Source organism: Chiloscyllium plagiosum, unplaced genomic scaffold (assembly GCF_037043375.1).
Source record: "Chiloscyllium plagiosum isolate Xiang-an unplaced genomic scaffold, Cpla_swu_hap1 HiC_scaffold_34, whole genome shotgun sequence".
In the NCBI taxonomy this organism is placed as follows: domain Eukaryota; kingdom Metazoa; phylum Chordata; class Chondrichthyes; order Orectolobiformes; family Hemiscylliidae; genus Chiloscyllium; species Chiloscyllium plagiosum.
Window position 1 is genome coordinate 8188090 of NW_028270172.1, and position 25448 is coordinate 8213537.

The following is a 25448-nucleotide window of genomic DNA, read 5'->3' on the forward strand; positions in this document are numbered from 1 at the left end:
ATATAAAAGAGACCTAAGGGACAACCTTTTCACGCAGAGGGTGGTACGTATATGGAATGGACTGCCAGAGGATGTGGTGGAGGCTGGTACAATTGCAACATTTAAGAGGCATTTGGATGGGTATATGAATAGGAAGAGTTTGGAGGATATGGACCGGGTGCTGGCAGGTGAGACTAGATTGGGTTGGGATATCTAGTCGGCATGGACGGGTTGGACCGAAGGGTCTGTTTCCATGCTGTACATCTCTGTGACTCTATGACATAATCACTAATTAATCTGTTAAATATTTCAGATGTTTCTTTACCCAGAGAATAGTAATAATGGCGAATTGGCTACTGCATTGAGGGATTGAGGTGAATGTCAGAGATTGAGGTGAATAACAAAGGGATTGAGGTGAATGAGATTGTGGTGGACAACTTTGATGCATTTAAAGGAAAGCAAGATAAGAACATGAAGGAGAAAGTAACGGATTTCATTGCTGGTAAGATGAGATGAAGTAGGCGGGTTGGATGAAGAGATTCACATGAAGTATAAACAACAGTACAGACTAGTTGGGTTTAACAACCTGTTCTTGTGCTGTGCACCCAGAAATGGTAGCACTGATTGGTGGCGGTATGTTCAGGCTGTGCTGCCAATTGGGTCTTTGATGAGTTCCTTGGTAGAACTAAATCTAATTCTGTGCAGGATACCATTATCTCTTGTGATTGGTGAATCCATCAGGGAGTCAGCAAATGCAGGTATGATGACACTGGAGATGTTACACATGAACCCTTCATTAACCCAGGACCTGCATTTGGAGAATCTGATGCTCCCAATTTGATTTAGACAATGTTATGGTCTTTTCATTCATCTGTACTGACAGAATCATGAGGGGCATTGATAAGGTGAATAGCAAAGGTATATTACCTATGGTGGGGGAGTTCAAAAATAGGCGGCATATTTTTAAGGTGAGTGGAGAAAGACTTAAAAGGAACCTGAGGGGGACCTTATCACCCAGATAATAGTTCATATGTGGAATGAATTCCCAGAGGAAGTGGTAGATGCAGGTAGAGTTACAACATATAGAACAAAGAATATTACAATGTGCGCCGACCTGTGGAACCAATCTGAAGCCCATCTAACATACACTATTCCATTCTCATCCATATACCTGTCCAATGACCACTTAAATGCCCTTATAGTTGGTGAGTCTACTACTGTTGCAGGCAGTGTGCTCCACGCCCCTACCACTCTGAGTAAAAAAACTACCTCTGACATTTGTTGTATATTTATCACCCCTCAACTTAAAGCTATGTCCCCTTGTGCTAGCCATCACCATCCGAGGAAAATGGCTCTCATTGTCCGAACCATCTAACCTCTGATTATCTTATATGTCTCAAAAAAGTCACCTCTCAACCTTCTTCTCCCTAACGAAAACAGCCTCAAGTCCCTCAGCCTTTAATCATAAGACCTTCCTTCCATAACAGGCAACATCCCAGTAAATCTCCTCTGAACCCTTTCCAATGTTTCCACATCCTTCCTATAATGCAGTGACCAGTCAACGCAATACACCAAGTGTGGCCACACCAGAGTTTTGTACAGCTGCAGCATGATCTCATGGCTCTGAAACTCAATCCCTCTACCAATAAAAGCTAACACGCCGTATGCCTTCTTTACAACTTTATCAATACTGTCAGTATTCCAATTGAACAAAGGGAACTATGGAGCTATGAGGGAGGAGCTGGCCAAAGTTCAATAGTTCAATACCCTAGCAGGGATGGTAGTGGAACAACAAAGGCAGGTATTTCTGGATATAATGCAGAAGGTGCAGGATCAGTTCATTCCAAAGAGGAAGAAAGATCCTAAGGGGAGGCAGGGGCGGCCGTTGCTGAAAGTTAAGGATTGTATAAAGATAAAAGAGAAGTATAACATAGAAAGATGAGCTGGAAGCCGGAGGATTGGGAATCTTTTAAAGAGCAACAGAGGAGCAACTAAAAAAGTAATATGTGGAGAAAAACATGAAGTACAAAGGCAAACTGGCCAAAAATATAAAGGAAGATAGTAAAAGCTTTTTTAGGTAATTGAAAAGACAAAAAAAATGGCTAAGACTAAAATTGGTCCCTTGAAATCAGAAACGGGTGAATTTATTATGGGGAACCAGGAAATGGCAGAAGAGTTGAATAGGTAGTTTGGATCTCTCTTCACTGGGGAAGACACAAGCAATCATCCAGATATAATAGTGGCTGAAGGGTCTAGGGTAATGGATGAACTGAAAGGAATTTATATTAGGCAGGAAATGGTGTTAGATAGATTGTTAGGTCTGAAGGCTGATAAATCCCCGGGACCTGATGGTCTGCATCCCAGAGTACTTAAGGAGGTGGCTCTAGGAATCGTGGATACATTGGTAATCATTTTCCAATGTTCTATAGATTCAGGATTAGTTCCTAGGGATTGGAGGGTGGCTAATGTTCTCCCACTTTTCAAGAAAGGAGGGAGAGAGAAAACAGGGAAATATAGACCAGTTAGTCTGACATCAGTGGTGGGAAAGATGTTGAAGTCGATTATAAAAAATAAAATTACGACTCAGTAGTAACTGGATAGGTTAGAGTCAGCATGGATTAATGAAAGGGAAACTGTGCTTGACTAATCTCCTGGAATATTTTGAGGATGTAACTATGAAGATGGACAAGGGAGATCCAGTGGATGTAGTGTACCTGGACTTTCAGAAAGCCTTTGGTTAAGTCCCACATAGGAGATTAATGAGCAAAATTAGGGCACATGGTATTGGGGGCAAAATACTGACTTGGATTGAAAATTGGCTGGCTGACAAGAAGTAAAGAGTAGTGATAAATGGCTCCCTTTCGGAATGGCAGGGTACCACAAGGTTCAGCGCTGGGACCACAGCTGTTTACAGTATACATTAATGATATAGACAAGGTATTAAAAATAATATTTGCAAATTTGCTGATGACAAAAAGCTGGGTGGCAGGGTGAAATGTGAGGAGGATGTTATGAGAATACAGGGTGACTTGGACAGGCTATGTAAGTGGACAGATGCATGGCAGATGCAGTTTAATGTGGATAAATGTGTGGTTATCCAATTTGGTGGCAAGAACAGGAAGGCAGATTATTATCAAAATGGAGTTAAGTTCGGTAAAGGGGAAGTAAAACGAGATCGCGGTGTTCTTGTACGGTCAGTCAATGAAAGGAAGCATGCAGGTACAGCAGGCAGTGAAGACAGCTAATAGCATGCTGGCCTTCATAACAAGAGGAATTGAGTATAGGAGCAAAGAGGTCCTTCTGCAGCTGTACAGTGCCCTGGTGAGACTACATCTGGAATATTATGTGCAGTTTTGGTCTCCAAATTTGAGGAAGGACATTGTGGCTATTGATTGAGTGCAAAAGGTCAATTCCCGGAATAGCGGGACTATCATATGTTGAAAGATTGGAGTGACTGGGCTCGTATACACTTGAGTTTAGAAGGATGAGAGAGGATCTGATTGAGACATATAAGATTATTAAAGGATTGGACACGCTGGAGGCAGGAAGCATGTTTCTGCTGATGGGTGAGTCCATAACCAGAGGACACAGTTTAAAAATAAGGAGTAGGCCATTTAGAACAGAGTTGAGGAGAAACTTCTTCACCCAGAGAGTGGTGGATATATGGAATGCTCTGCCCCAAAAGGCAGTGGAGGCCAAGTCTCTGAATACTTTCGAGAAAGAGATGGGTAGAGCTCTTAAAGATAGTGGAATCAAGCGTTATGGGTATATAACAGGAAGAGGATACTGCCTGAGGATGATCAGCCATGATCATAATGAATGGTAGTGCTGGCTCGAAGGGCCAAATTGCCTACTCCTGCACCTATTGTCTATTGTCTATTATTAACCTGGAAGGGAACTTTTAAGGATCTATGTATGTGGACACCGAGATCTCTCTGCTCATCTACACTACCAAGAATCTTACTATGAGCCCAGGCCTCTGCACTCCTATTACTCCATCCAGAGTGAATCACCTCGCACCTCTCTGCATTAAACTCCATTTGCTGCCTCTTAGCCCAGGCCGGAAGCTTATCTATGTCTCTCTGTAATCTACAACTTCCTTCACCACTATCCACAACTCTACCGAACTTAGTGTCATCCGCAAATTTACTCACCCATCCTCTATGCCCTCATCTAGGTGGATTTATAAAAATGACAAAAAAAGGACCCAAAGCAGATCCTTGTGGTACACCACGAGTAACTGAACTCCAGGATGAACATTTCCCATCAACCACCACCCTCTGTCATCTTTCAGCTAGGCAATTTCTGATCCAAACCGCTAAATCACCCTCAATCCCATGCCTTTGTATTTTGTGCAATAGCCTGCCATGGGGAACCTTATCAAATGCTTTACTGAAATCCATATACACCACATTAACACTTTACCCTCATCCACCTGTTTGGTCACCTTCTCAAAGAACTCAATAAGGTTTATGAGATACAACCTACCCTTCACAAAACCATGTTGACTATCCCCAATCAACTATTCCTTTCTAGATGATTATAAATCCTATCTCTTATAACCTTTTCCAACACTTTACCCACAACCAAAGTAAGGCTCAGAGGTCTTTAATTTCTAGGGTTGTCTCTACTCCCCTCCTTGAACAAGGGAACATTTGCTATCCTCCAGTTTTCTGGCACTATTCCTGTAGACAATGACGACATAAAGATCAAAGCCAAAGGCTCAGCAATCTCCTCCCTGGCTTCCCAGAGAATCCTAGGATAAATCCCATGCGGCCCAAGGGACGTATCTATTTTCACACTTTCCAGAATTGCTAACACTTCCTTCTTGTGAAACTCAATCCCATCTAGTCTAGTTGCCTGTATCTCAGTATTCTCCTCAACCACATTGTCTTTTTCTAGTGTGAATACTGATGAAAAATATTCATTTAGCGCTTCCCCTATCTCCTCAGATTCCACACATAACTTCCCACTACTATCATTGATTAGCGCTAATCTTACTCTAGTCATTCTTTTGTTCCTGATATACCTATAGAAAGCCTTAGGATTTTCCTTGGTCTATCTGCTATCGATTTCTCATGTCCTCTCCTGGCTTTACTTAGCTCTCTCTTTAGGTCTTTCCTGGGTAACTTCTAACTCTCAAATGCAGTAGCTGGTCCATGACTAAGCTCCACATTTCAATTGTTCCAACCCCACAGTTTCCTTTCCAATTCTATGCATCCTAAATCTTGTCTAATTGCATTGTAATTGCCTTTTCCCCAGCTATAACACTTGCCCTACAGTATATACCTGTCGCTTTCCATCACTAAAGTAAACATAACTGAATTATTGTCACTATCACCGAAGTATTCACCTACCTCCAAATCTAACACCTGACCAGGTACATTACCCAGTACCAAATCTAATGCAGCCTCGCCCCTTGTTGGCCTGTCTATATACTGTTAAAATTAGTGTGGTGCTGAAAACGCACAGGTCAGACAGCATCCGAAGAGCAGGAAAATCGACTTTTCGATTGAGCAGGAAGGAGTCCTGCCCAAAACGTCGATTTTCCTGCTTCTTGGATGCTGCCTGACCTGCTGTGCATTCCCAGCATCACTCTAATCTTGACTCTAATCTCCAGCATCTGCAATCCTTACTTTTGCCCTTTTGTCTATATACTGTGTCAGGAAACTTTCCTGCACACATTGGACAAAAACTGACCCAGCTAAAGTACTTGAACTATAGTATTCCCAGTCAATATTTGGAAAGTTAAAGTCCCCCATTAACAACTATCCTGTCATTCTCGCTCCTATCGAGGATCACCTTTGCTGTCCTATTTAAAAGACATTTGTACAGGTACATGAACAGGAAAGGTTTAGAGGGACAAATGCAGACAAGTGGGATTAGTTTAGTTAGGGGAAACTTGGTCGGCATGGACGAGTTGGGCTGAAGGGTCTATTTCCATGCTCTCTACGACTGGATAATAATAAAGTTTTTAAACACTATATTTGCTTGCTGGGTACATTCTTGCTTTTTCTCCTGTAGATATGTTTAATACATTTTCTTATGCAAATTCTAGGTGTTCAAATGAACCAATTCCTTGACAAAGACTTTCACCCAGCTCTTTCTGCATCTTCTCTGAATGCACTGAAAGGAATTTGTTGCATAAAATACTGGAATTCACTGAGGTTGTCATTTGGGAATAGAAAACAGAGTCTTTGTAATTTTAGAAACAGCTTTGACATTACAAGCTGCTCCTGTAGTTACTGGCTTCCTTTGAGTTATTTCATTGTTGGGACGTGATCAGACTACCTAATTAGTGAGATGTGATAACACCAGCTCAAAATGGCTTCTTTTTAAAAAAATACTGCAAATGCATTTGGGGAATTAAAATAAAAACAACTCATTTAAGAGCTAACCCAAAGTGGTTAACCCTGGTTTCTGAACAATGATTTTAAAATGATATAAAGGAATGAATTTGCTGTGGGCAATAGTCCTTATTACATCTATTCAGAATTCATTTCCAACTAACTTCAAAGTTGTCTAAACTAGGCTGCTTTTCCCAGAAGTAGTTCAGGGATTGTGGGCATCGCTGGTTGGGCCAGCAATGACCCCTGGGAAAGATGATGGTGTGACCCCTGGGAAAGATGATGGTGAACTGCCTTCTTGAATCATTGCAGTGCTTAGGGTATAGGCACCCCCGTAGCAGTATTAGGGAGCAAACACAAAGGAGGCTAGAAAAATTCAGCACATTCCCTTCACAGAGGGCAAGGGTTTTTCAGGGACCATACACTCCACTGCAGCAAGTGTCAATTCAATTCTGTGGAGAGAAACAATTAACATTTTGAGTCTGGCCTGACTCTTCTTCAGACCTTTGAAGTTAAAGTTCTGAAGAATATCATACCAGACTCAAACCGTTAACCTTGTTTTACTCTTCACAGATGCTGTCAGACCTGCTGAGTTTCTCCAGCATTCTCCATTTGTTTCAGATTTCCAGCATCCGCAGTATTTTGATTTCGATTGAGTGTTATTAGGGAGAGAGCTCCAAGATGTTGACACATGATCCTGGGTCACTGTTGCATATGGAGGTCAAAGCTGAGCCAACATTCTGAATTTCTCAAGAAACAATAGTCACTGTTAATAACGCCCCATTTTCTGCTGACAGCGAGCTCCACAATTCCAGAGTATAGTAAAATTGAAGTCCTCCTCCAGCTTTGGATTGTCCAAGGAAGAGAAGCCAAGATCCCTTTCTTTGGCACTAAGTGCTATATTCAGGCAAGTTCATTTGTACACAAGTTTTCGGACACTAGATCACTTTTTCAACCTGTTAGTGAGAGTGTGGGTGAGTGAATGGATGAATGTGTAGATGGGCAAGTAGTTAGGGTGGGTGACGTACAAGGGTAAGGGGTAAAGGTCAGTGGGCACAGGCATGGGGTGCTGGGCAGGTGTGGTTTGGGCATTGAAGAGGCCAAGGGAGGGTAAACAGGGGTAACGTCACCCAACAGTTAGTCTAGGATTTAATATTTCCTTGGCTAGCTAGCCAGGCAAGTAAGGAGAACTGTTTTAAGTTTCCAAATCAAAACTGAGATCAGATCATTTCTCAAGGGTCCCAGGGAGCAGAAGAATTGCAAGGTCAAACTTCCCAGAAGTCAGCACTGTGGGCTTCCACAGGGTCTTACTGCACAACCCTCATCACTATTCAGATAGTGTATAAGCAGAGACTGGAGGATCTGGGTCAATGTCTTCCTGGAGATAGGGTGAAGAGGGGGTGGGTGTTCAATGCCATTGAACTCCACTTTTGCACCCAAAACAGGTGCCAGAGACCACATATTTAGGACAATAAACTGAAACATAGATTGGACTTGGACTGCTATATAACTGGAAAACCAGGGGAGTTTTGTGACTTGAGACATATTTTTGAACTGTGCAATACAATTTTGCTTTTAAAAGCAGTGAGGGGAATATTGGACTCTGAGCAGCACTGAGAATAGTTTGAGTTAAAGAAATGCAGCTTGACAACTGCCCTCTGATTATTTGAGTTGCAGAGTATAAAAAGCTGCCAGTACCAGGGCAGTAGAAATACCCAGAGCCTGCAACTGAAAGCATCGATCTTCCTCTTTCTCTCTTGGTAACCTCCCTCAAACCAAGAAAGATTAAAATGGGAGTATTCTAACAAGAAGACATAGGTCTACTTGACCAACTGCGGAACTGAAGAATGATTATCATGGGACAGACGACAGTATGTCACTGGGGCTAACAATAAACAAAATACAATTTACGAAATCCGGACTGGGTATCGTGAGAAGTTGCCACGACCCACTGGGCTCATACTCTGGAAATCAAGCTCCGTTCTTCTTGAAGTTGGAACAAATGTGAAGACTTAATGTAAGCATTACAAATTCCAGTTTGCTTCTGACTGGCTGCTGCACAGGATAAAAGCAAACCACGCTTCAGTCAGAATAACAAATAACTTCATTTGTTGATACACTTGTAACTTTTAACAAAAACAGTATGAGAACAAATCTTCTAGCTTATGTGACTTGAACTTCACTCCTTTTAAAACTCTATCTCTCTCTCTCTCTCACACACACACACACATATTGTGAGTGGAAAGGGAGAAAAAAAAAATCAGTTCTGTATCACCAGTCCAAAATCTCAAAACTAGATGGGTTGGTTCCACAGACATTTTCCTTTCTCGGATGTTATCTGTTAGTTCCAGTATCGTTGTGATTGCCTTTGGGTTTCAGAATTATTTCTCTCAGCCCTATAAAATGTATTTTAGACCATAAAATGTAGGAGTTGAATTAGGCCATTTAGCCCATCTTCACCATTTAATCATGATGTGTTTCTAAACTCCATTTTCCTGCCTTCTCCCATAATCTTTGATCCCCTTACTAATCAAGGATCTATTTCTGTCTTAAATACACTCAACGATTTGGTTTCTACACCTTTCTGTGGCAATGAGTTCCACAGATTCACCACTCTCCATGTGAAGAAATTCCTTCTTATCTCAGTTCTAAAGGGTTATCTCTTCACTCTGAGGCTGTGCTCTTGGGTCCAAGTCTCTCCTCCAAGTGGAAACATCTTCTCCACATCCACTCTATCCAGGCTTCTCAGGATACCGTAAGTTTCAATCAGATCCCCGTCACTCATCGGACTCAACTCCACCGAGCATAGACTCAGAAGTACTCAATCTCTTCTCATATGGCAAGCTCTTCTTCCCCAGGATCATTCTTGCAAACTTTTTGTGGATCCTCTTCCAATAGCAGCACATCCAGCTCCTTCCACAGAAATTGGAGACAGCAAATTTATAGAGAAAAGATTGATGGAATTAACTTCTAGATGTCTTGTTGCTTCTGATTTACTCCATTACCACAACCTAACCAATGTTTGTTGCAATGTTGAGCTTTCCTGTATTAATAACAAAGGATGCTGCTGTGTACAGACTCCATATCCCCAAAAAGCAACATCATCTCATATGCACAAGTTTAGATTCACTTGTTTTCCCAACAACTGCTTGAACTTTCTCCCCGTTTTATAGCAATTTGCATTTTTCTCATTTTTAGACCAATATCTGTATCAACCAAGAACTTAAGATTTATAAACGGGTATAGTTGAAGTGTTTAATACAATAAGTCCTTTCTTCTCTCTGGCTTTTGCTAAAAGTGTGTTCCAATAAAGAGCACAATTTCTGTGAATGATGAACCCTGGTGTGAATTGCCCTGGGCCTGAGTGGCAGTCACTCAGGCAAATTGGCCAACTGCATGATCACATTGAGAGTTGATCCATTTCAGGATGGTTTGTGGGAGACTGGGACATGATATTTAATGCACTCTTTCCAACTAATAGTTAACACAAGCAAAATTCCAAACAAACCTTAATTCAGTGCATTCCTGACTTCAAACTACTAATTATAATAGACATGATATTGGCAGGTAAATCTTGGCAGCTATATATCTCTTTCCTGTTGGGAAATAAGGGGTCTCTCCTATACAAGTAGCCTGTGCTCTAAATATATTATCTTCTATCCATTTCAAACCAAAATTTGCAATATTATTTGAGTCTTTGTTGAGGAAACATTTACAGAAATCTGAATCGAATGGCAATTGGCAACTTGATCAAATGGGCCAATTGTCCAAGGAGTGGCAGATGGAGTTTGATTTAGAAAAGGAGGTGCTGCACTTTGGAAAGGCAAATCAGGGTAGGACTTGTATAACTAACAATAAGGGACTGTTAGTGAACAGCTGTACAGGACATTGGTCAGGCCACTTTTGGAATACTGCAGGCAATTCTGGTCTCCCTGCTATAAGAAGGATGTTGTGAAACTTGAAAGGGTCCAGAAAAGTTTTACAAGCATGTTGCCAGGGATGGAGGGTTTGAGCTATAGGGAGAAGCTGAATAGGCTGGGGTTGTTTTCCCTGGGGCATCAGAGGCTAAGGGGTGACCTTACAGAGGTTTATAAAATCATGAGGGGGCATGGATAAGGTAAATAGACAAGATCTTTTCCCCGAGGGGAGAGGAGTCCAAAGCTAGAGGTCAAAGCTTTAAAAAGTGAGAAGGATAAGATTTAAAAAGGACCTATAGGGCAGCTTTTTCACACAAAGGGTGGAGTGTGTATGGAATGAGCTGCCAAAGGAAGTGGTGGAGGTTGGTACAACTACAACATTTAAAAGACATTTGGATGGGTATATGAAAGGAAGGGTTCAAGAGGGATATGGGCCAAATGCTGCCAGATGGGATGAGATGTGTTTAGGAGTTGGACTAAAGGGTGTTTCTGTGCTATATATCTGACTCTGAGCATTACACAGTTGTGGTTGTGGAGGACCTAGCCAACAGCTGGAGACAATTCGGTGATACCTCTAAACCTGGACCCCAGGCCTGATTGAACACTAATCCAGCACTTTACTGGATGCCTGTGGGGTCCTTGTCATCAGGAAAGGGAATTTCCTGCCTCTGAGAGGCGCCAGCCAGAGGCCATCGGATCTCAAATATTGCCACTGCCACCAGGAGTGGTAGCCACAGCTGGTACTGCAGGAGACCTTGGTTAAAAAGTCATAATTGGAGCACTGCTGAAACAGAGAGGTAGGATTACCACAGCGAGTCAGGGAGACCCTGCTGAGGGGCTTTCATATCAAAGGGTAATGGTGTGTTGGTGTGGAGCTCATCATTTACGGTCAGACCCTCTCACTGGCAGTCCCAACAGTTGGGTATGGAGGAGGGAATCCTTCCTCTTCAGGATCTACCTGGCAGGGTCACTCATAGGGATCCACCTGGCATGGTCACCCATTGGGATCCACCTGGCAGGGTCACCCATAGGGATTCACCTGGCAAGTTGTCCACATGGCACAGATCCCACTTGCCAATGGCTGAATACCAACATCGGTGGGACAAGGACCGAAATTGACCACTTGAGGATCTCAATTTTGTCCTCCCTCCACCACTAGTGCTCAGTCGCAGCAGTATGTAAAATCTACAAGATGCAAAGCAGAAATTCACCAAAGATCCTTAGACAGCACCTTCCAAACCCATGACGACTTCCATCAAGAAGCCACTCACCATCCTGACTTAGAAATATATTGCTGTTCCTTCTATTGCTGGTTCAAAATCCAGGAACTCCCTCCCCAAGGACATTGTGGATCTACCCACAGCATATGGACTGTAGCAGTTCAAGAAGGCAGCTCATCACCACTTTCTCAAGGGCAACTGGCAACAGACATTGAATGCTGGCCCAGTCAGGAATGCTCACTTTCCCTTAAGTGATTTAAAAAAAACATTACACTAGCCCGTGCCTCTCAGAGACAGTCAAGAGTCTCAGAACAAGCAAACAGACACTAACAGATGGTAAACGTGGCATCAATCCACATGAATACTATTTCTAACTACTTTCTCAAAATGTTGGAAGGAGCAACAATTACTAGAGAGAAAGCCAAACAAAAGCCAAGAGAATAAAGTCTTCAAGGTACTGGACGATCTATTTGACATTATTCTATGCATCTGCTCTGAATGTGATAGCAAATAACAAACAGAACATTCCGAGAGGGCAAGGATCTTTAAGAGGCCACAGATTTCCCTGCAGCAGGTGTCAGTTCAACTGGAAATATACCGCTGTTCCTTCTGTGTCACTGGGTGAAAATCCTGGAACTCTCTCCCTAAAGGCATTGTGGATTTACCTACAGCACATGGACTGCAGTGGTTCAAGAAGGCAGCTCACCACACCTTCTCAAGGGCAACTAGGGATGGGCAATAAATGCTGGCCCAGCCAGCAAAGACCACATCCCACAAATGAATAAAAAAATAATGAAATAAATGGAAAATTTCAGGAAATTTTGCAAACGCACTAGAAATGTCTTTGCTGTTCTTTCTTCGTTGTTGGGTCAAAGTGCTATAACTCCCTCCCTAAGGGATTTGTGGTCAATCTACAGCACATGGACTGCAGCAGTTCAAGAAGGCAGCTCACCCCCACCTTCTCAAGGGAAACTAAAGATGGGTAATAAATGCTGAACTGCAGAGTGATGCCGACACCCTATGAATTGAATAGAAAAAGAACAGCATCAGGACAAAGGTCAGTATGCCGAACATTCTCTTTCACTCAAATTCCTTGTTACAGCTCAGAGATACATGAAAGTCAGAACCATGTTGGAAGAATCATTGAACTGCAGTCCTGAAGCAAGAAATGCTCTGGAAACATGGGAGGCCTCAAAGTAAATGTCAAATATTTTGTCACTTCCAACTTTTAACAAGAGATGCTGTTATTTCACAATAAAATATTTGACAAGGAAGACACATTTGTACAAATGTGCCGTGACAAATCAAGACCGGCAAAGATCAACACTGTACAGAATTTATTTCACATTATCTGAGAAGTGGCACTTGACAGATAAAGAAGTCAGAAACAACTCTGAGAAGGTTTAATTATTTACCTGCAGAGCAACGGTGCAGGGCTCATTTCAATAAACATTGAAAGAGATCTGCAGCTTAGAACAGAGCAATATGGGATCACAGTGGGTTGAGTTGAGTTTTGGCATGAGGAGGAATTGTAACAACACTACATATACATTTTTATTATAATTATGAATAACTACGTGAACTTTAGTGCCTGTTAATAGCAACAATCACAGCAGTGAATATCTTGAAACGTCATTCATCCAAGGTATGTCAAGAACAATAAGATTCGCAGATCATCCAAAAATGGATCAAAAATTAAAATGTTTCTGTGCACGATTACAAATTAGGAGCATAAACCCAAGAAAATTGCAAGAACATTCCTAGAGGGACTTTGCAGAGGTGGAAATGGAGGTGTGTCTCTACTTTGGAGCATGGCAAGGATTTTCAGGAGTAACAGAACGTCATTGAGTAACTCTGCTTTTAGCCCATTCCCAATTTCATTCATTTCTTGTCATTTTCACTTTCAACAAACTGAATTCAGAATTGAGAATGGGCGTCTCAAGCTTGTAACCCCGAGTTAGACAGCAAACCATTCACACATTCCATTTCACCTCTCCCAATCTGACCCATTCCCCAGGAATATATCACTACTGCAGAATTCCCCTCTTGTTCTAAACATCCTTACTTAAAATTGTGTCTCACATCAGAGCTGTGGGCACAAAATGGAGCTCTAATCTCCAATGCAGCGCTGAGGGAGCACTGCAGTGTCAGAGGTGCTGTCTTTTGGAGGAGATATGAAATTGAAACCACCTCTGCCTTAATTATTAGGTGGATCGAGAAGATCCTGAGGCATTATTTGGAAGTAAAACACTGGACCTAACCCTAATGTCCTGGTTCATAAAGCAGACGCCTGCATCACTGTTGCTTTGTTGCTTGTGGGAGCTTGTTGTGCACAAGCTTTCCTGTTCACTGAACTTCATAATTACTTTATTGGTTGAAATTCAATATTTCCTGAAAAATGCTATATAAACAAAAGCACTTCTTTTCTTTATGTCTAAGTCGGCCCTGGAGGACGGCATTTGGCCGATCGTGTGGCAACATTGTGTAAGAACCAGTCACTCACTTGCTCTTCATCCAAAACCATGCAGATATTTCGTGTTGATTGCTATTTATCTTTCTTCTTACATTTATTGCACCTGTGAGGAAATTACCCATTGACTGAAATGTAATACAGAAGAAGTCAGCCTGCCCTCTGCCTACAAGACCACAGTGATCAAACCTTTATGGCCATCATGTTGTTAGCTTACTCTCCATTGGGCCTTCATCCTAATCTAAGAGCACCAATGACTGAGAGCCGCCAACCAGCCCAATACCCGCAGTGCCACTGGAAGTACACGGGGCTGAGAAGTACCATGGCAAGGGCACCAGGTGGCACTGGCACTTCCAGCATTCACTAAAATACCTTCTTCTAGGGGCAGGAGGCCCCTAGATCATTAGTAATTTAACTACTTAACACAGAAACATGGAAAACAGGAGCAGGAGTGGGCTTTGAGTCTGTCTACCATTCAATGTGATCATGGCTGATCATCCAACTCAATAACATGCTCCCTTTCCCTTCTTACCCTTAGATATAGCTCTTAGAACTAAAGGGATCAAATTCCTCCTTGAAACATTTAATGTTTGGCTCGAACACTTCCCAGGTCAGTGAATTCCACAGGCTCACCACTCTCTGGTTGAAGATATTTCTCATTTGTCTTAAATGCCTACCCAATATCCTTAAAGTATGGCCCCTGGTTTGGGCTCACCCATCTTCAGGAACATCCTTCCTGCATTTAGCCTGTCTATAAGTTTCTATGATATCTTTCCTACCCATCCCCATTCTTCTAAACTCCAGTGAATATGGTCCTACCAGACCCAGTCTTTCTTCAGAAGCCTGCCATTTAAAAATATAATCGAGTGAACCTTCAATGCACTCACTCAGTAGCCAGAACATAGAACATAGAACAATACAGCACAGAACAGGCCCTTCGGCCCACGATGTTGTGCCGAACATTTGTCCTAGCTTAAACACCCATCCATGTACCTATTCAATTGCCACTTAAAGGTCACCAATGATTCTGACTCTGCCACTCCCACAGGCAGCGCATTCCATGCCCCCACCACTCTCTGGGTAAAGGACCCACCCCTGACATCTCCCCTATACCTTCCACCCTTCACCTTAAATTTATGTCCCCTTGTAACACTCTGTTGTACCCGGGGAAAAAGTTTCTGTCTACTCTATCTATTCCTCTGATCATCTTATAAACCTCTATCAAGTCACCCCTCATCCTTCGCCGTTCCAACGAGAAAAGGCCTAGCACTCTCAACCTATCCTCGTACGACCTATTCTCCATTCCAGGCAACATCCTGGTAAATCTTCTCTGCACCCTCTCCAAAGCTTCCACATCTTTCCTAAAGTGAGGCGACCAGAACTGCACACAGTACTCCAAATGTGGCCTAACCAAAGTCCTGTACAGCTGCAACATCACTTCACGACTCTTGAATTCAATCCCTCTGCTAATGAACGCTAATACACCATAGGCCTTCTAACAAGCTCTATCCACCTGAGTGGCAACTTTCAAAGATCTATGAACATAGACCACAAGATCCCTCTGTTCCTCCACCTTACTAAGAACCCCACCGTTAACCCTGTATTCCGCATTCTTATTTGTCTTTCCAAAATGGACAACCTAAAACTTGACAGGGTTGAACTCCATCTGCCACTCCTCAGCCCAGCTCTGCATCATATGTAAGTCCCTTTGCAGCCGACAACAGCCCTCCTCACTATCCACAACTCCACCAATCTTCGTATCATCTGCAAATTTACTGACCCACCCTTCGACTCCCTCATCCAAGTCATTAATAAAAATTACAAACAGCAGAGGACCCAGAACTGATCCCTGCGGAAATCCACTTGTAACTGGGCTCCAGGCTGAATATTTTCTATCTACCACCACTCTCTGACTTCGACCGGTTAGCCAGTTTTCTATTCAATTGGCCAAATTTCCCTCTATCCAATGCCTCCTGACTTTCCGCATAATCCTACCATAGGGAACCTTATCAAATGCCTTACTAAAATCCATGTATACTACATCCACTGCTCTACCCTCATCCACATGCTTAGTCACCTCCTCAAAGAATTCAATTAGACTTGTAAGGCAAGACCTACCCTTCACAAATCCATGCTGGCTGTCGCTAATCAAGCAGTGTCTTTCCAAATACTCATAAATCCTATCCCTCAGTACCCTTTCCATTACTTTGCCTACCACTGAAGTAAGACTAACTGGCCCGTAATTCCCAGGGTTATCCCTATTCCCTTTTTTGAACAGGGGCACAACATTCGCCACTTTCCAGTCCCCTGGTACCACCCCCATTGACAGTGAAGACGAAAAGATCATTGCCAACGGTACTGCAATTTCCTCTCTTGCTTCCCACATAATCCTAGGATATATCCCGTCAGGCCCGGGGGACTTGTCTATCCTCAAGTTGTTCAAAATGTCCAACACATCTTCCTTCCTAACAAGTATCTCTTCTAGCTTATCAGTCCGATTCACACTCTCCTCTTCAACAATACGGTCCCTCTCGTTCGTAAATACTGAAGAAAAGTACTCATTCAAGACCTCTCCTATCTCTTCCGACTCAATACACAGTCTCCCACTACTATCCTTGATCGGACCTACCATCGTTCTCGTCATTCTCATGTTTCTCACATACGCATAAAATGCCTTGGGGTTATCCTTGATCCTATCCGCCAAAGATTTTTCATGTCCTCTCTTAGCTCTCCTAATCCCTTTCTTCAGGTCCCTTCTGGCTATCCTGTATCCCTCCACTGCTCTGTCTGAACCCTGTTTCCTCAACCTTATGTAAGCCTCCTTCTTCCTCTTTACAAGACATTCAACCTCCCTCGTCAACCAAGGTTCCCTCACACGACCATCTCTTTCCTGCCTGACAGGTACATACATATCAAGGACACGTTGTATCTGTTCCTTGAAAAAGTTCCACATTTCCACGACATCCTTCCCTGACAGCCTATGCTCCCAACTTATGCTTCTCAGATCCTGTCTTACAGCATCGTATTTACCCTTTCCCCAATTGTAAAACCTACCCTGTTGCATGCACCTATCTCTCTCCATAACCAAGGTGAAAGTCACAGAATTGTGGTCACCATCACCAAAATGTTCACCCACTAACAAGCCCATCAGTTGTCCCGGTTTGTTACCAAGTACCAAATCCAATATGGCCTCCCCTCTGGTTGGACAATCTACATACTGAGTTAGAAAAGCTTCCTGGACACACTGCACAAACACCGCCCCATCCAATCTACTTGATCTAAAGAGCTTCCAATCAATGTTTGGGAAGTTGAAATCACCCATGACTACCTCCCTGTGGCTTCTGTACCTTTCCAAAATCTGTTTCTCCACATCTCTGCTGCTATTGGGGGGCCTATAGTAAACACCCAACAAGGTGACTGCACCTTTCCTATTTCTGACTTCAGCCCACACTACCTCCAAAGGCAGATCCCCCTCGAACTGCCTTTCTGCAGCCGTTATACCATTAGTGAGACGAAAAACATCAGAATGAGACCAAAAACCGCACGCAATACTCCTGGTGTGTTCAGTTCAAAGATGTGCTGATCTACACCAAGGCTTACACCATATCATATGAAGGGATGTTCCCACCTTGTTGATGACTTTTCACAGCCCACAAAACTCCATCCCATGTCTGCATTAAGTAAAGATCTAGCTAGCAGTGTTCTTAATTGGAAAGTAAGTTTAGAGAGGAATACAAAATTAAGATGTGACTGATTCGTTAAGCTGTACATTGTAGAGTATGTCCTTCCCATTGATCTTCCTGTGGTCACTTCAATTCAAGGGTTTTCTGACAGTTGAGCTTCTCTAGCCAGTGGACAACCTGGCCAACCATAAATCAGCCCGACTGGATCTGAAAACGTGATTAGATCTTGCTAGCTTCTTGATCTAAATGTCTTAGAAGCACAGGTTCATTATGCATAGCCTCTCCTACAGCAGGACAGTAACTTCACTGGCTGTGCTGCACTTCCAAAACACAAGTCCTTTCTTTCCTGGTTGAAGCTAAGAAAAGGTTCAGCTACGGGATTTGAGAGGAAAAGGTTTTAAAAGAAAGACTGGAAAAAATTCTTGTTACTTCTCTAGACAACTATAACACAACTGGAGTGAATGACAGTCGGGGAGGAAGCTCTCGGCTGGTTAGAGTCATACATGGTCAACAGGACTGACAAGTGGCAATCACATTATCACAGTAACATTCATACCACACAAAAGCCAGGTAACGTACTTGACTCTTAACTTGACTCAAATAGTGACCTAGCTAGTGACATCCTGTGAATGAATAAAACAAAACAGATAAAAATAATGTGTGCACTCAGTTACATGTTTAACTATATAACATTTCTTAGCTATACATATCAGACATGTGGCAGTAAGGTACTGTGCAGATGGTACAGTGACAAGTCAGACAGATTTTCCCGCACCTTGATATTAAGCTGCTGTTAGATTGCAAGTCTCGTGTGCATTTTAGATTTATGATCACTCCTCCTTTTAAGAACACTAATCTGCGCTTGCAAGCAGCAAGGAAAGGTTGAGTTGTTCAGAATGTAACAGATGGACTGGGTGTACCCTCCAGTCATTAACAATTCAGAAAAAACATACACAGCCTCAATTTTAATCTTCCAAGGACTGAGAGGTATGTGATATGCCAAGTCATTGTACAATTAGGAAGTCGGTTTAGACATCTGCATGCTGAGGAGGGAGGGGAAGGGGAGAGAGAGCGAGCAAGTTAGCGAGAGAGAAAATATGCAGACTGGGGAGCGAGGTGCATGATTTGACTTAGTGCACAGTGAGCTGCCCCACAACACAGCTCCACACACCATTCCCATTTCCTCTTGCATTGTTGAATTTAGTGGAAGTAAATTAGGTGAGAGAGGGTGTATGAGCTCTCATTATCACATACTGGTAAAAATAACAGCTATCCATCCTCCCAGAGAGAAATGTCAAATTATCCGAAGGAGGAGGAGAGAAAAATAAAGCCAGCATCAGTGATGGAACCATGAAACTAGAACTGATTGCAGTTCACTATTCTCCTTTAGGGAAGGAAATCTGCCGTCCTTACCTGGTCTGGCCTACATGTGATTCTCGGGCCGCTGCAATGTGGTTGACTATTAATTGCATCAATTAGAGATGGGCAACAATGCTAGCCTTGCAAATAGCACCCACACTTTACAAAAGAATAATGATAAAAAATGCATCTAAAAAGAATAATGTTTTCAGAGGAATACCTTCTCTGAGCAGGACAAAGTCTGTGATATTAACACTAAAGGTTGTATGCTGAATCCCCAATTCGTAATCACTTCAATACTTTTCCAGCCCCCAAAAATCAATGGAAAACAAGTCTAAGTGGCCCCACGTTGACTGTACAAGTGAATGGTTCTCACCAGCTCTCAAGATCAGGTAGTTTCCACTCGAGACGAAACAGGCTATTTTTGCACTACATCTCATCTTCATGCAGTTTTACACTTTACTTCAACTTTTGCACTTCATTATCACGTTTAATTAACTCTTAACAGTCTGGTTTGATGACATCACTTTTAAGCCCAACACTACAAGGGATTGCCTTTTGAGCAAAGGCTAACCAAGTTGGGATTCTACACACTGGAGTGCAGAATGAGAGGAGATATCATTGAAACATATTCTTAAGGGGCCTGATAGGGTAAATGCTGAGAGGATGTTTCTCCTCACGGGAAAGTCTAGGACCAGAGGGCACAAACTCATAATAAAGAGATGAGGAGGAATTGCTTCTATCAGAGTTGAGAGTCTTTGGAACTCTGCCACAGAGAGATGTTGGGCAGAGTACTTGTGCATATTTAAGGCTGAAATAGATTCGTGATCAATAAGGGAATCAAGGGTTATGGGGAAAGGGTAGGAAATTGGATGTGAGGAATGTCAGATCAGCCATGATCCTATTGAAGGCAGAGCAGGCTCAAGGGGCTGAACAGCTTACTCCTGCTCCTATTTCCTAAGGTCTTAAAAAGTAACAGTTTAAACAAACTGGTTGCTTCAAAAATCAAAGCAACTGACACACAAGTGAGAAACTAGAAGTTTGCCATTTATCCTTCAGTTACCATTGTAGGCAATGCAATTTCAAGTTCGGACTTGGCTTTCATGTCGTATCATTAGCCCTTTTTGAACCAGTCATTGATTAAGTCTGGTGGAACAGCACATATTGAACTGGTAGTACTGTCATAGAGTCATAGAGATGTACAGCATGGAAACAGACCTTTCGGTCCAACCCATCCATATTGACCAGATATCCCAACCCAATCTTGTCCCACTTGACAACCTTCCTATTCTTATACCCATCCAGATGCCTTTTAAATGTTACAATTGTACGAGCCTCTGGCAGCTCATTCATACAAATACCACCGTGTGTGTGAAAAAGTTGCCCCTTAGGTCTCTTTTATATCTTTCCCCTCTCACCCTAAATCTATGCCCTCCAATTCTGGACTCCCCCAACCCAGGGAAAAGACCTTGTCTCTTTAACCTATCCATGCCCCTCATGATTTTATAAATCTCTGTAAGGTCACCCCCAGCCTCCGAGGCTTTGTAGCACCTTACACACACAGACAGAGGAATATACTGATTAACATGCAGCAAGAACAGGCGATGGAGTTTTTGCGAGAACACATTCGGTAAGTGGTTTTGCAAGAAAACTGGCTTCTCCTGGATTGGGCTGGTAAACGGGTAGATTCCATTTGTTCGAAAATGCCACGTGTCAAGATGTTCAAAAGATGCCCTGAAATGAGGTTTGCAGTTTTATACTGAAATAAAAATCACAGCAGATGCCTGTTAGCATGCACCACTAATTGCCAGATTACCATTCCAGACATTCATGAGGTCAGGAAGGGTCACAGGGAGCACCAATCACTATTCCGATTTGAAATTCCTTCTCTTTCTCCTGCACTGAATTCAAAACATCAAAACCATTCTACAGCAAAAAGAAATCATGAAAACATTCTCCTAATTGTAAGATCACAAATAAGCTTATTTTCTTTTGAAATGCCAAATTTCATCTTCTTTGTGGCTCACTCCTTTCTTAAAACAAATTACCCCCTTCTCCAAGAGAATTTGACAAGAATTCAAGAAAGTCGACAAATGTTATTAATGTGTTAACATTCTGACAAGTTATTTTATAAAAAATACATAATCCAACTGAGTGAGCAGAAAAATTCTCACAGGAAGCCTTATTTAAAAACAGCTGTGTGAAAAGACTCTTGTATATTCGGAGGCAGGATCAATGCTTTGTGTCAAATTCTTTGAGAACAAAATGAGTGCAAAGGCCTTAGGAATCTTGCAGCTTTATATACAGTCCGTCATCATGGAACTGGATCTAAATAAAACCAATAGGAAATGTCTATCTGAAACAAAGTCCAATTTTACCAAGGCATAGAATCTGTAGGTATTCTGATCAGTCTTAAAACTTTAATCATATCAAAAAGTACTTTAGGGTAACAAACCACTTCCGAGGTTAGGATACATTAAATGCAAGGGCAAGTGCGTAATATGCAAAAACACTAAATCCTGATTCAATCGTAAAATCAGTGCATTTAATGAGCTCTGCTTCAGTCAAGTTTCAATTACAGGTAGCAGCACATCTTCAGATTATTACCAATGCTGAACATGCTAAGTGTTTTTTTTTGCTGTATGTATTTATATCGAGTGATGGAATTAATTGGTTTAATAAGTAATGGTACAAAGTTTACACTCAATATACAGTTTTAAACAGAGCAAATCTGACCAAAAGCACAATATTACTTCTTGAACGTTTTGCATTCCATTCTGGGCAAAATGCTGGTCCCATAAAGCAGGGTTTTTTTTGATGAGTAAGGAGGTATTTTATTGATCTATTATCAAGGTGTTACAGATGTCAAGTTGCACGCGCGCGCGCACACACACAATTCCCCAAAATAAAAAAAACAACAGGTTAAAGTAAAAAAACAGCTGTTTTGAAAATCAAGACTCCAAACATTCAAGTGGGGAACCAAATAATTAAAGATAAAATAAGATGCATTCAAATGCATGTATAAATAACAAGAGACAAATCACCCGGTCTAGATAATGCTTCCTGGTCAGGACTATGAGCTTCATACCTCATTGATAAAAGAGTGGAACACCATCTCTCAGGCTTGTTGCACACATTTCATGACTCCTCATTCACTTTCACATTAAAAATAGGTTATGTCCCCAAAGGCAAACGTGGCTGGAATTGCAGTTGTTTAAGGAGGTAAATATGCCACAGTTTTCATGTACTCATTTATTTTCTGCTCTCCTCGGTCTCACTGGGATCCTTCTCCTGTTGCTCTCTTTCCCGCCTCATTTCTCTCAACTCCTGTCTGTATTTCCGCTCAATGAAGCGCTTCTGATGAGCCATCTGGGGAAAGTTATCTGGTGCAAAGGAGGAAATATTTTATTAATGAACGATATCCTGCAGCGCTTCAGGAATGTGACAGTGAAACTGCAACAACAAAAAGTATTCACTCAGAAATACAGTATATAAAGACACAACAACATTGAAAATAAATCTAGAGCAACTTGCTTGGAGGCGAAGACATCCTTCTATAACTGGTGCATCAGGTCAAACGATGGTCAAATGACCGGGTGACACCAGTGATTTAGCAAAATGTGGTGGGTATGAAGCTGAGGGTGTGAGGGGATGAGTAGAAACCATTCTCTACCTTCTAACCTTGTTTTTGGAACAAGTGCAGAGACTTAAGTCTGCAGCCATGCAGTAATTTAATGGGGCTGACTGCGGTGCAGCAATGCAGCTGAATGGAAGAATTGTCTTTCAGAAAACCGCATGCAGCATAAAAAAAAACAAGAGCTTCAAAGAGATGGGGACAATTGTGTGAAGAAAGGTTGAGCATACATCCATCTGAGTTTAAAAAGTGAGAGCTCATCTTACTGCAATATAATACCAGACTGTGGGAGAGCTTGACAGGATGGATAGTGAGAGGTCATTTCCCCTTGTGGGGGAGCTGGGTGGGGTGGCAGGGTTTCTGGATAAGGGATTGCTCATTGAAAATGGAGACGATGAAGAATTTCTTCTCTCACAGAGGGCTGTCAGTCTGTGAAATGCAAGACCGTAAAAATATAGGAGCAGAAGCAGGCCATTCAGCCCATCGAGTCTGCTCCACCACCCAATGAGGTCATGGCTAATCTGATAATCCTCAAGTCCACTTTTCTGCCTTCTCACCCAATTTTCACCATCCTGAGGGAAGAAGTTCCTCTTCATCTTTGCCTTAAATGTGCAACCCTTTGTCCTCAGATTATGCCCTCTGGATTGAGACTCTCCCAGTAGGGGAAAGCAACCTCTCCTCAACTATCCTGTCAAGCCCCACCAGAATCCTGCACGTTTGATTGAGGTCACCTCAGTCTTTGAATTTCTAATGCGCAAACTCAGCCACTTCTCATAAGGAAATTATTCCATACATAATTAACCTTCTCTGGACTGCCTCCAAGGCCTTTCCTTAGATAAGGAGACCAAGATTGTTGACAGTATTCCAGCTGTGATCTGGCTAGTAGCTTATGTAGCTCTTAGGAAGAGCTCTCTGTTTTATACTCCATTCTCTTTGATATAAAGCCCAACATGGGCGGCACGGTGGCACAGTGGTTAGCACTGCTGCCTCGCAGCGCCAGAGACTCGGGTTCAAGTCCCGCCTCAGGCGACTGACTGTGTGGAGTTTGCACGTTCTCCCAGTGTCTGCGTGGGTTTCCTCCGGGTGCTCCGGTTTCCTCCCACAGTCCAAAGATGTGCAGGTCAGGTGAATTGGCCATGCTAAATTGCCCGTAGTGTTAGGTAAGGGGTAAATGTAGGGGCATGGGTGGGTTGCGCTTCGGTGGGGCGGTGTGGACTTGTTGGGCCAAAGGGCCTGTTTCCACACTGTAAGTAATCTAAAAAAAAATTCCATTGCACATCCTGAAGCATTTTGTGATTTGTACATAATAATCCTCAAACCCTGCATCTGCAGCTTCCTGCAGTCTTTCTCCTTGAATATATTCAAAACCAAATTCAAAGGATATTTTTCAAGCAACAAGAAAGTCAAGGATGATGGGAAGGAAGGCAGTAAAAGTGGATAAAGGCCAAATTATGGTCAGCCATGATAACACTGAGAGGTTAAGCAGGGCTGGAGGGGCTGAGTGGCCTCCTCCTGCTCCTAGATCTTATTAAACTGATGGGCATGTTGCATGGACATTTGTATAAAATTCATTGGGCAAGTTAAGAACAGATGAAAAAGACTGCTTTGTTGCTGAACTCTCTACTTGATATTCCATATCTGTTGCGATGAACTGTTAAAACATTAGCAACAGATATTTGGGGAGTAATTTTTAATAAGGCAGGTGCAAATAAACAGAAAATATTGCATAGAGACTGAAAACAGACAGAACGTTAAGGCTGTATACTTTCCTGGTCATGTCCTGATGGTTTCAGAGCTGCACTGATAAGTGCAAGTCCACTAAAGTCATGCAATTCAGTAAAAATGAAGCAGATTGTATATCCATTTCCCTCTCTCTCTAAACATGAGTTTAATGTACCTGACATTAGACATGCAATTCAAGCCAAACTCCCCCACTTTCTGTTGTCAAGCATTTGTGCCATTGCAATTTGTTGCAGAAACATTCTCTTTTGAATTTTTCTATGTTAAGTCACAGTGCAAAGGCAGCATCTGACCACTACATGGTGCTATTTGACATCACTCTAAATAGCCTTCACTACCTAATAACTTCGATCAGAAGAACTTTAATTTGTCTTTGACATCAACTCTCCCCCAACTCTTCACTGTATGCGGCGCCCATCCCACAACCCAATCGCTCAACATGAAGTCTGTTCACTGGCTGGAAAACTGTGTTTCAAGTCCCACACCAGACGGGAGCCTAAAAACCTTGGTTCACATGCGAGTACAGTACTGAAAGAGTGCGCCACAGTCCAAAGGTGCTGTCTTTCTAATGAGGCATTAATCCAAGGCCCTATGTCCTCTCCAGTGGAATAAAGAGAATCATAGCACTATTAAGAGAAGATGAGTTATCCCTTATGATTTGATTTTGATATGCAGTGTTTGACATGATCAATAGCTGAATTTTCCTCTAATGTATTGCCGATTATCTGTTGTCCAGTTGTGTGTCATTGGGTCCCTTTTTGTACAACCAGTTGAAACCAAAATATTTTCAGGAATGGTTCCACGTTGATGACGTAACAGCCAGGGAGGGACTGGATATTTTCTAACTAATCTGTTCAGAGCAGCTATTATAAACTTCAGGAACAGATGGGACTTGAACCCAAATTTCTTGGCTCACTACCACTGCACAAGAGGCCTATTTCCTCCTCAACACATCCAACTCGTTTCACTTGTAGGTATGTTCTTATCAACTGCTTTAGAGATGTTATTACAAATCTCTGGAACAGGTGAGACTTGAATCTGGGCCTCCTGGCTCAAACGTATGGACACTGTCACTACACCACAACAGTCCTTTAGGGAC

General features: G+C 42.3%; 1 protein-coding gene across 1 annotated transcript in view; it reads right to left on the minus strand.

Moving 5' to 3' along the window:
* Positions 1-21498: 21498 nt before the first annotated feature.
* drosha (drosha ribonuclease III) overlaps positions 21499-25448 on the minus strand; it is a 186821-nt gene continuing 182871 nt past the window's right edge. Inside the window, exon 32 of the mRNA XM_043719624.2 lies at positions 21499-22358. Within this exon, the coding sequence (XP_043575559.2) occupies positions 22228-22358 (131 nt within the window). The 3' untranslated portion in view covers positions 21499-22227. The remainder of the gene's footprint in view (positions 22359-25448) is intronic.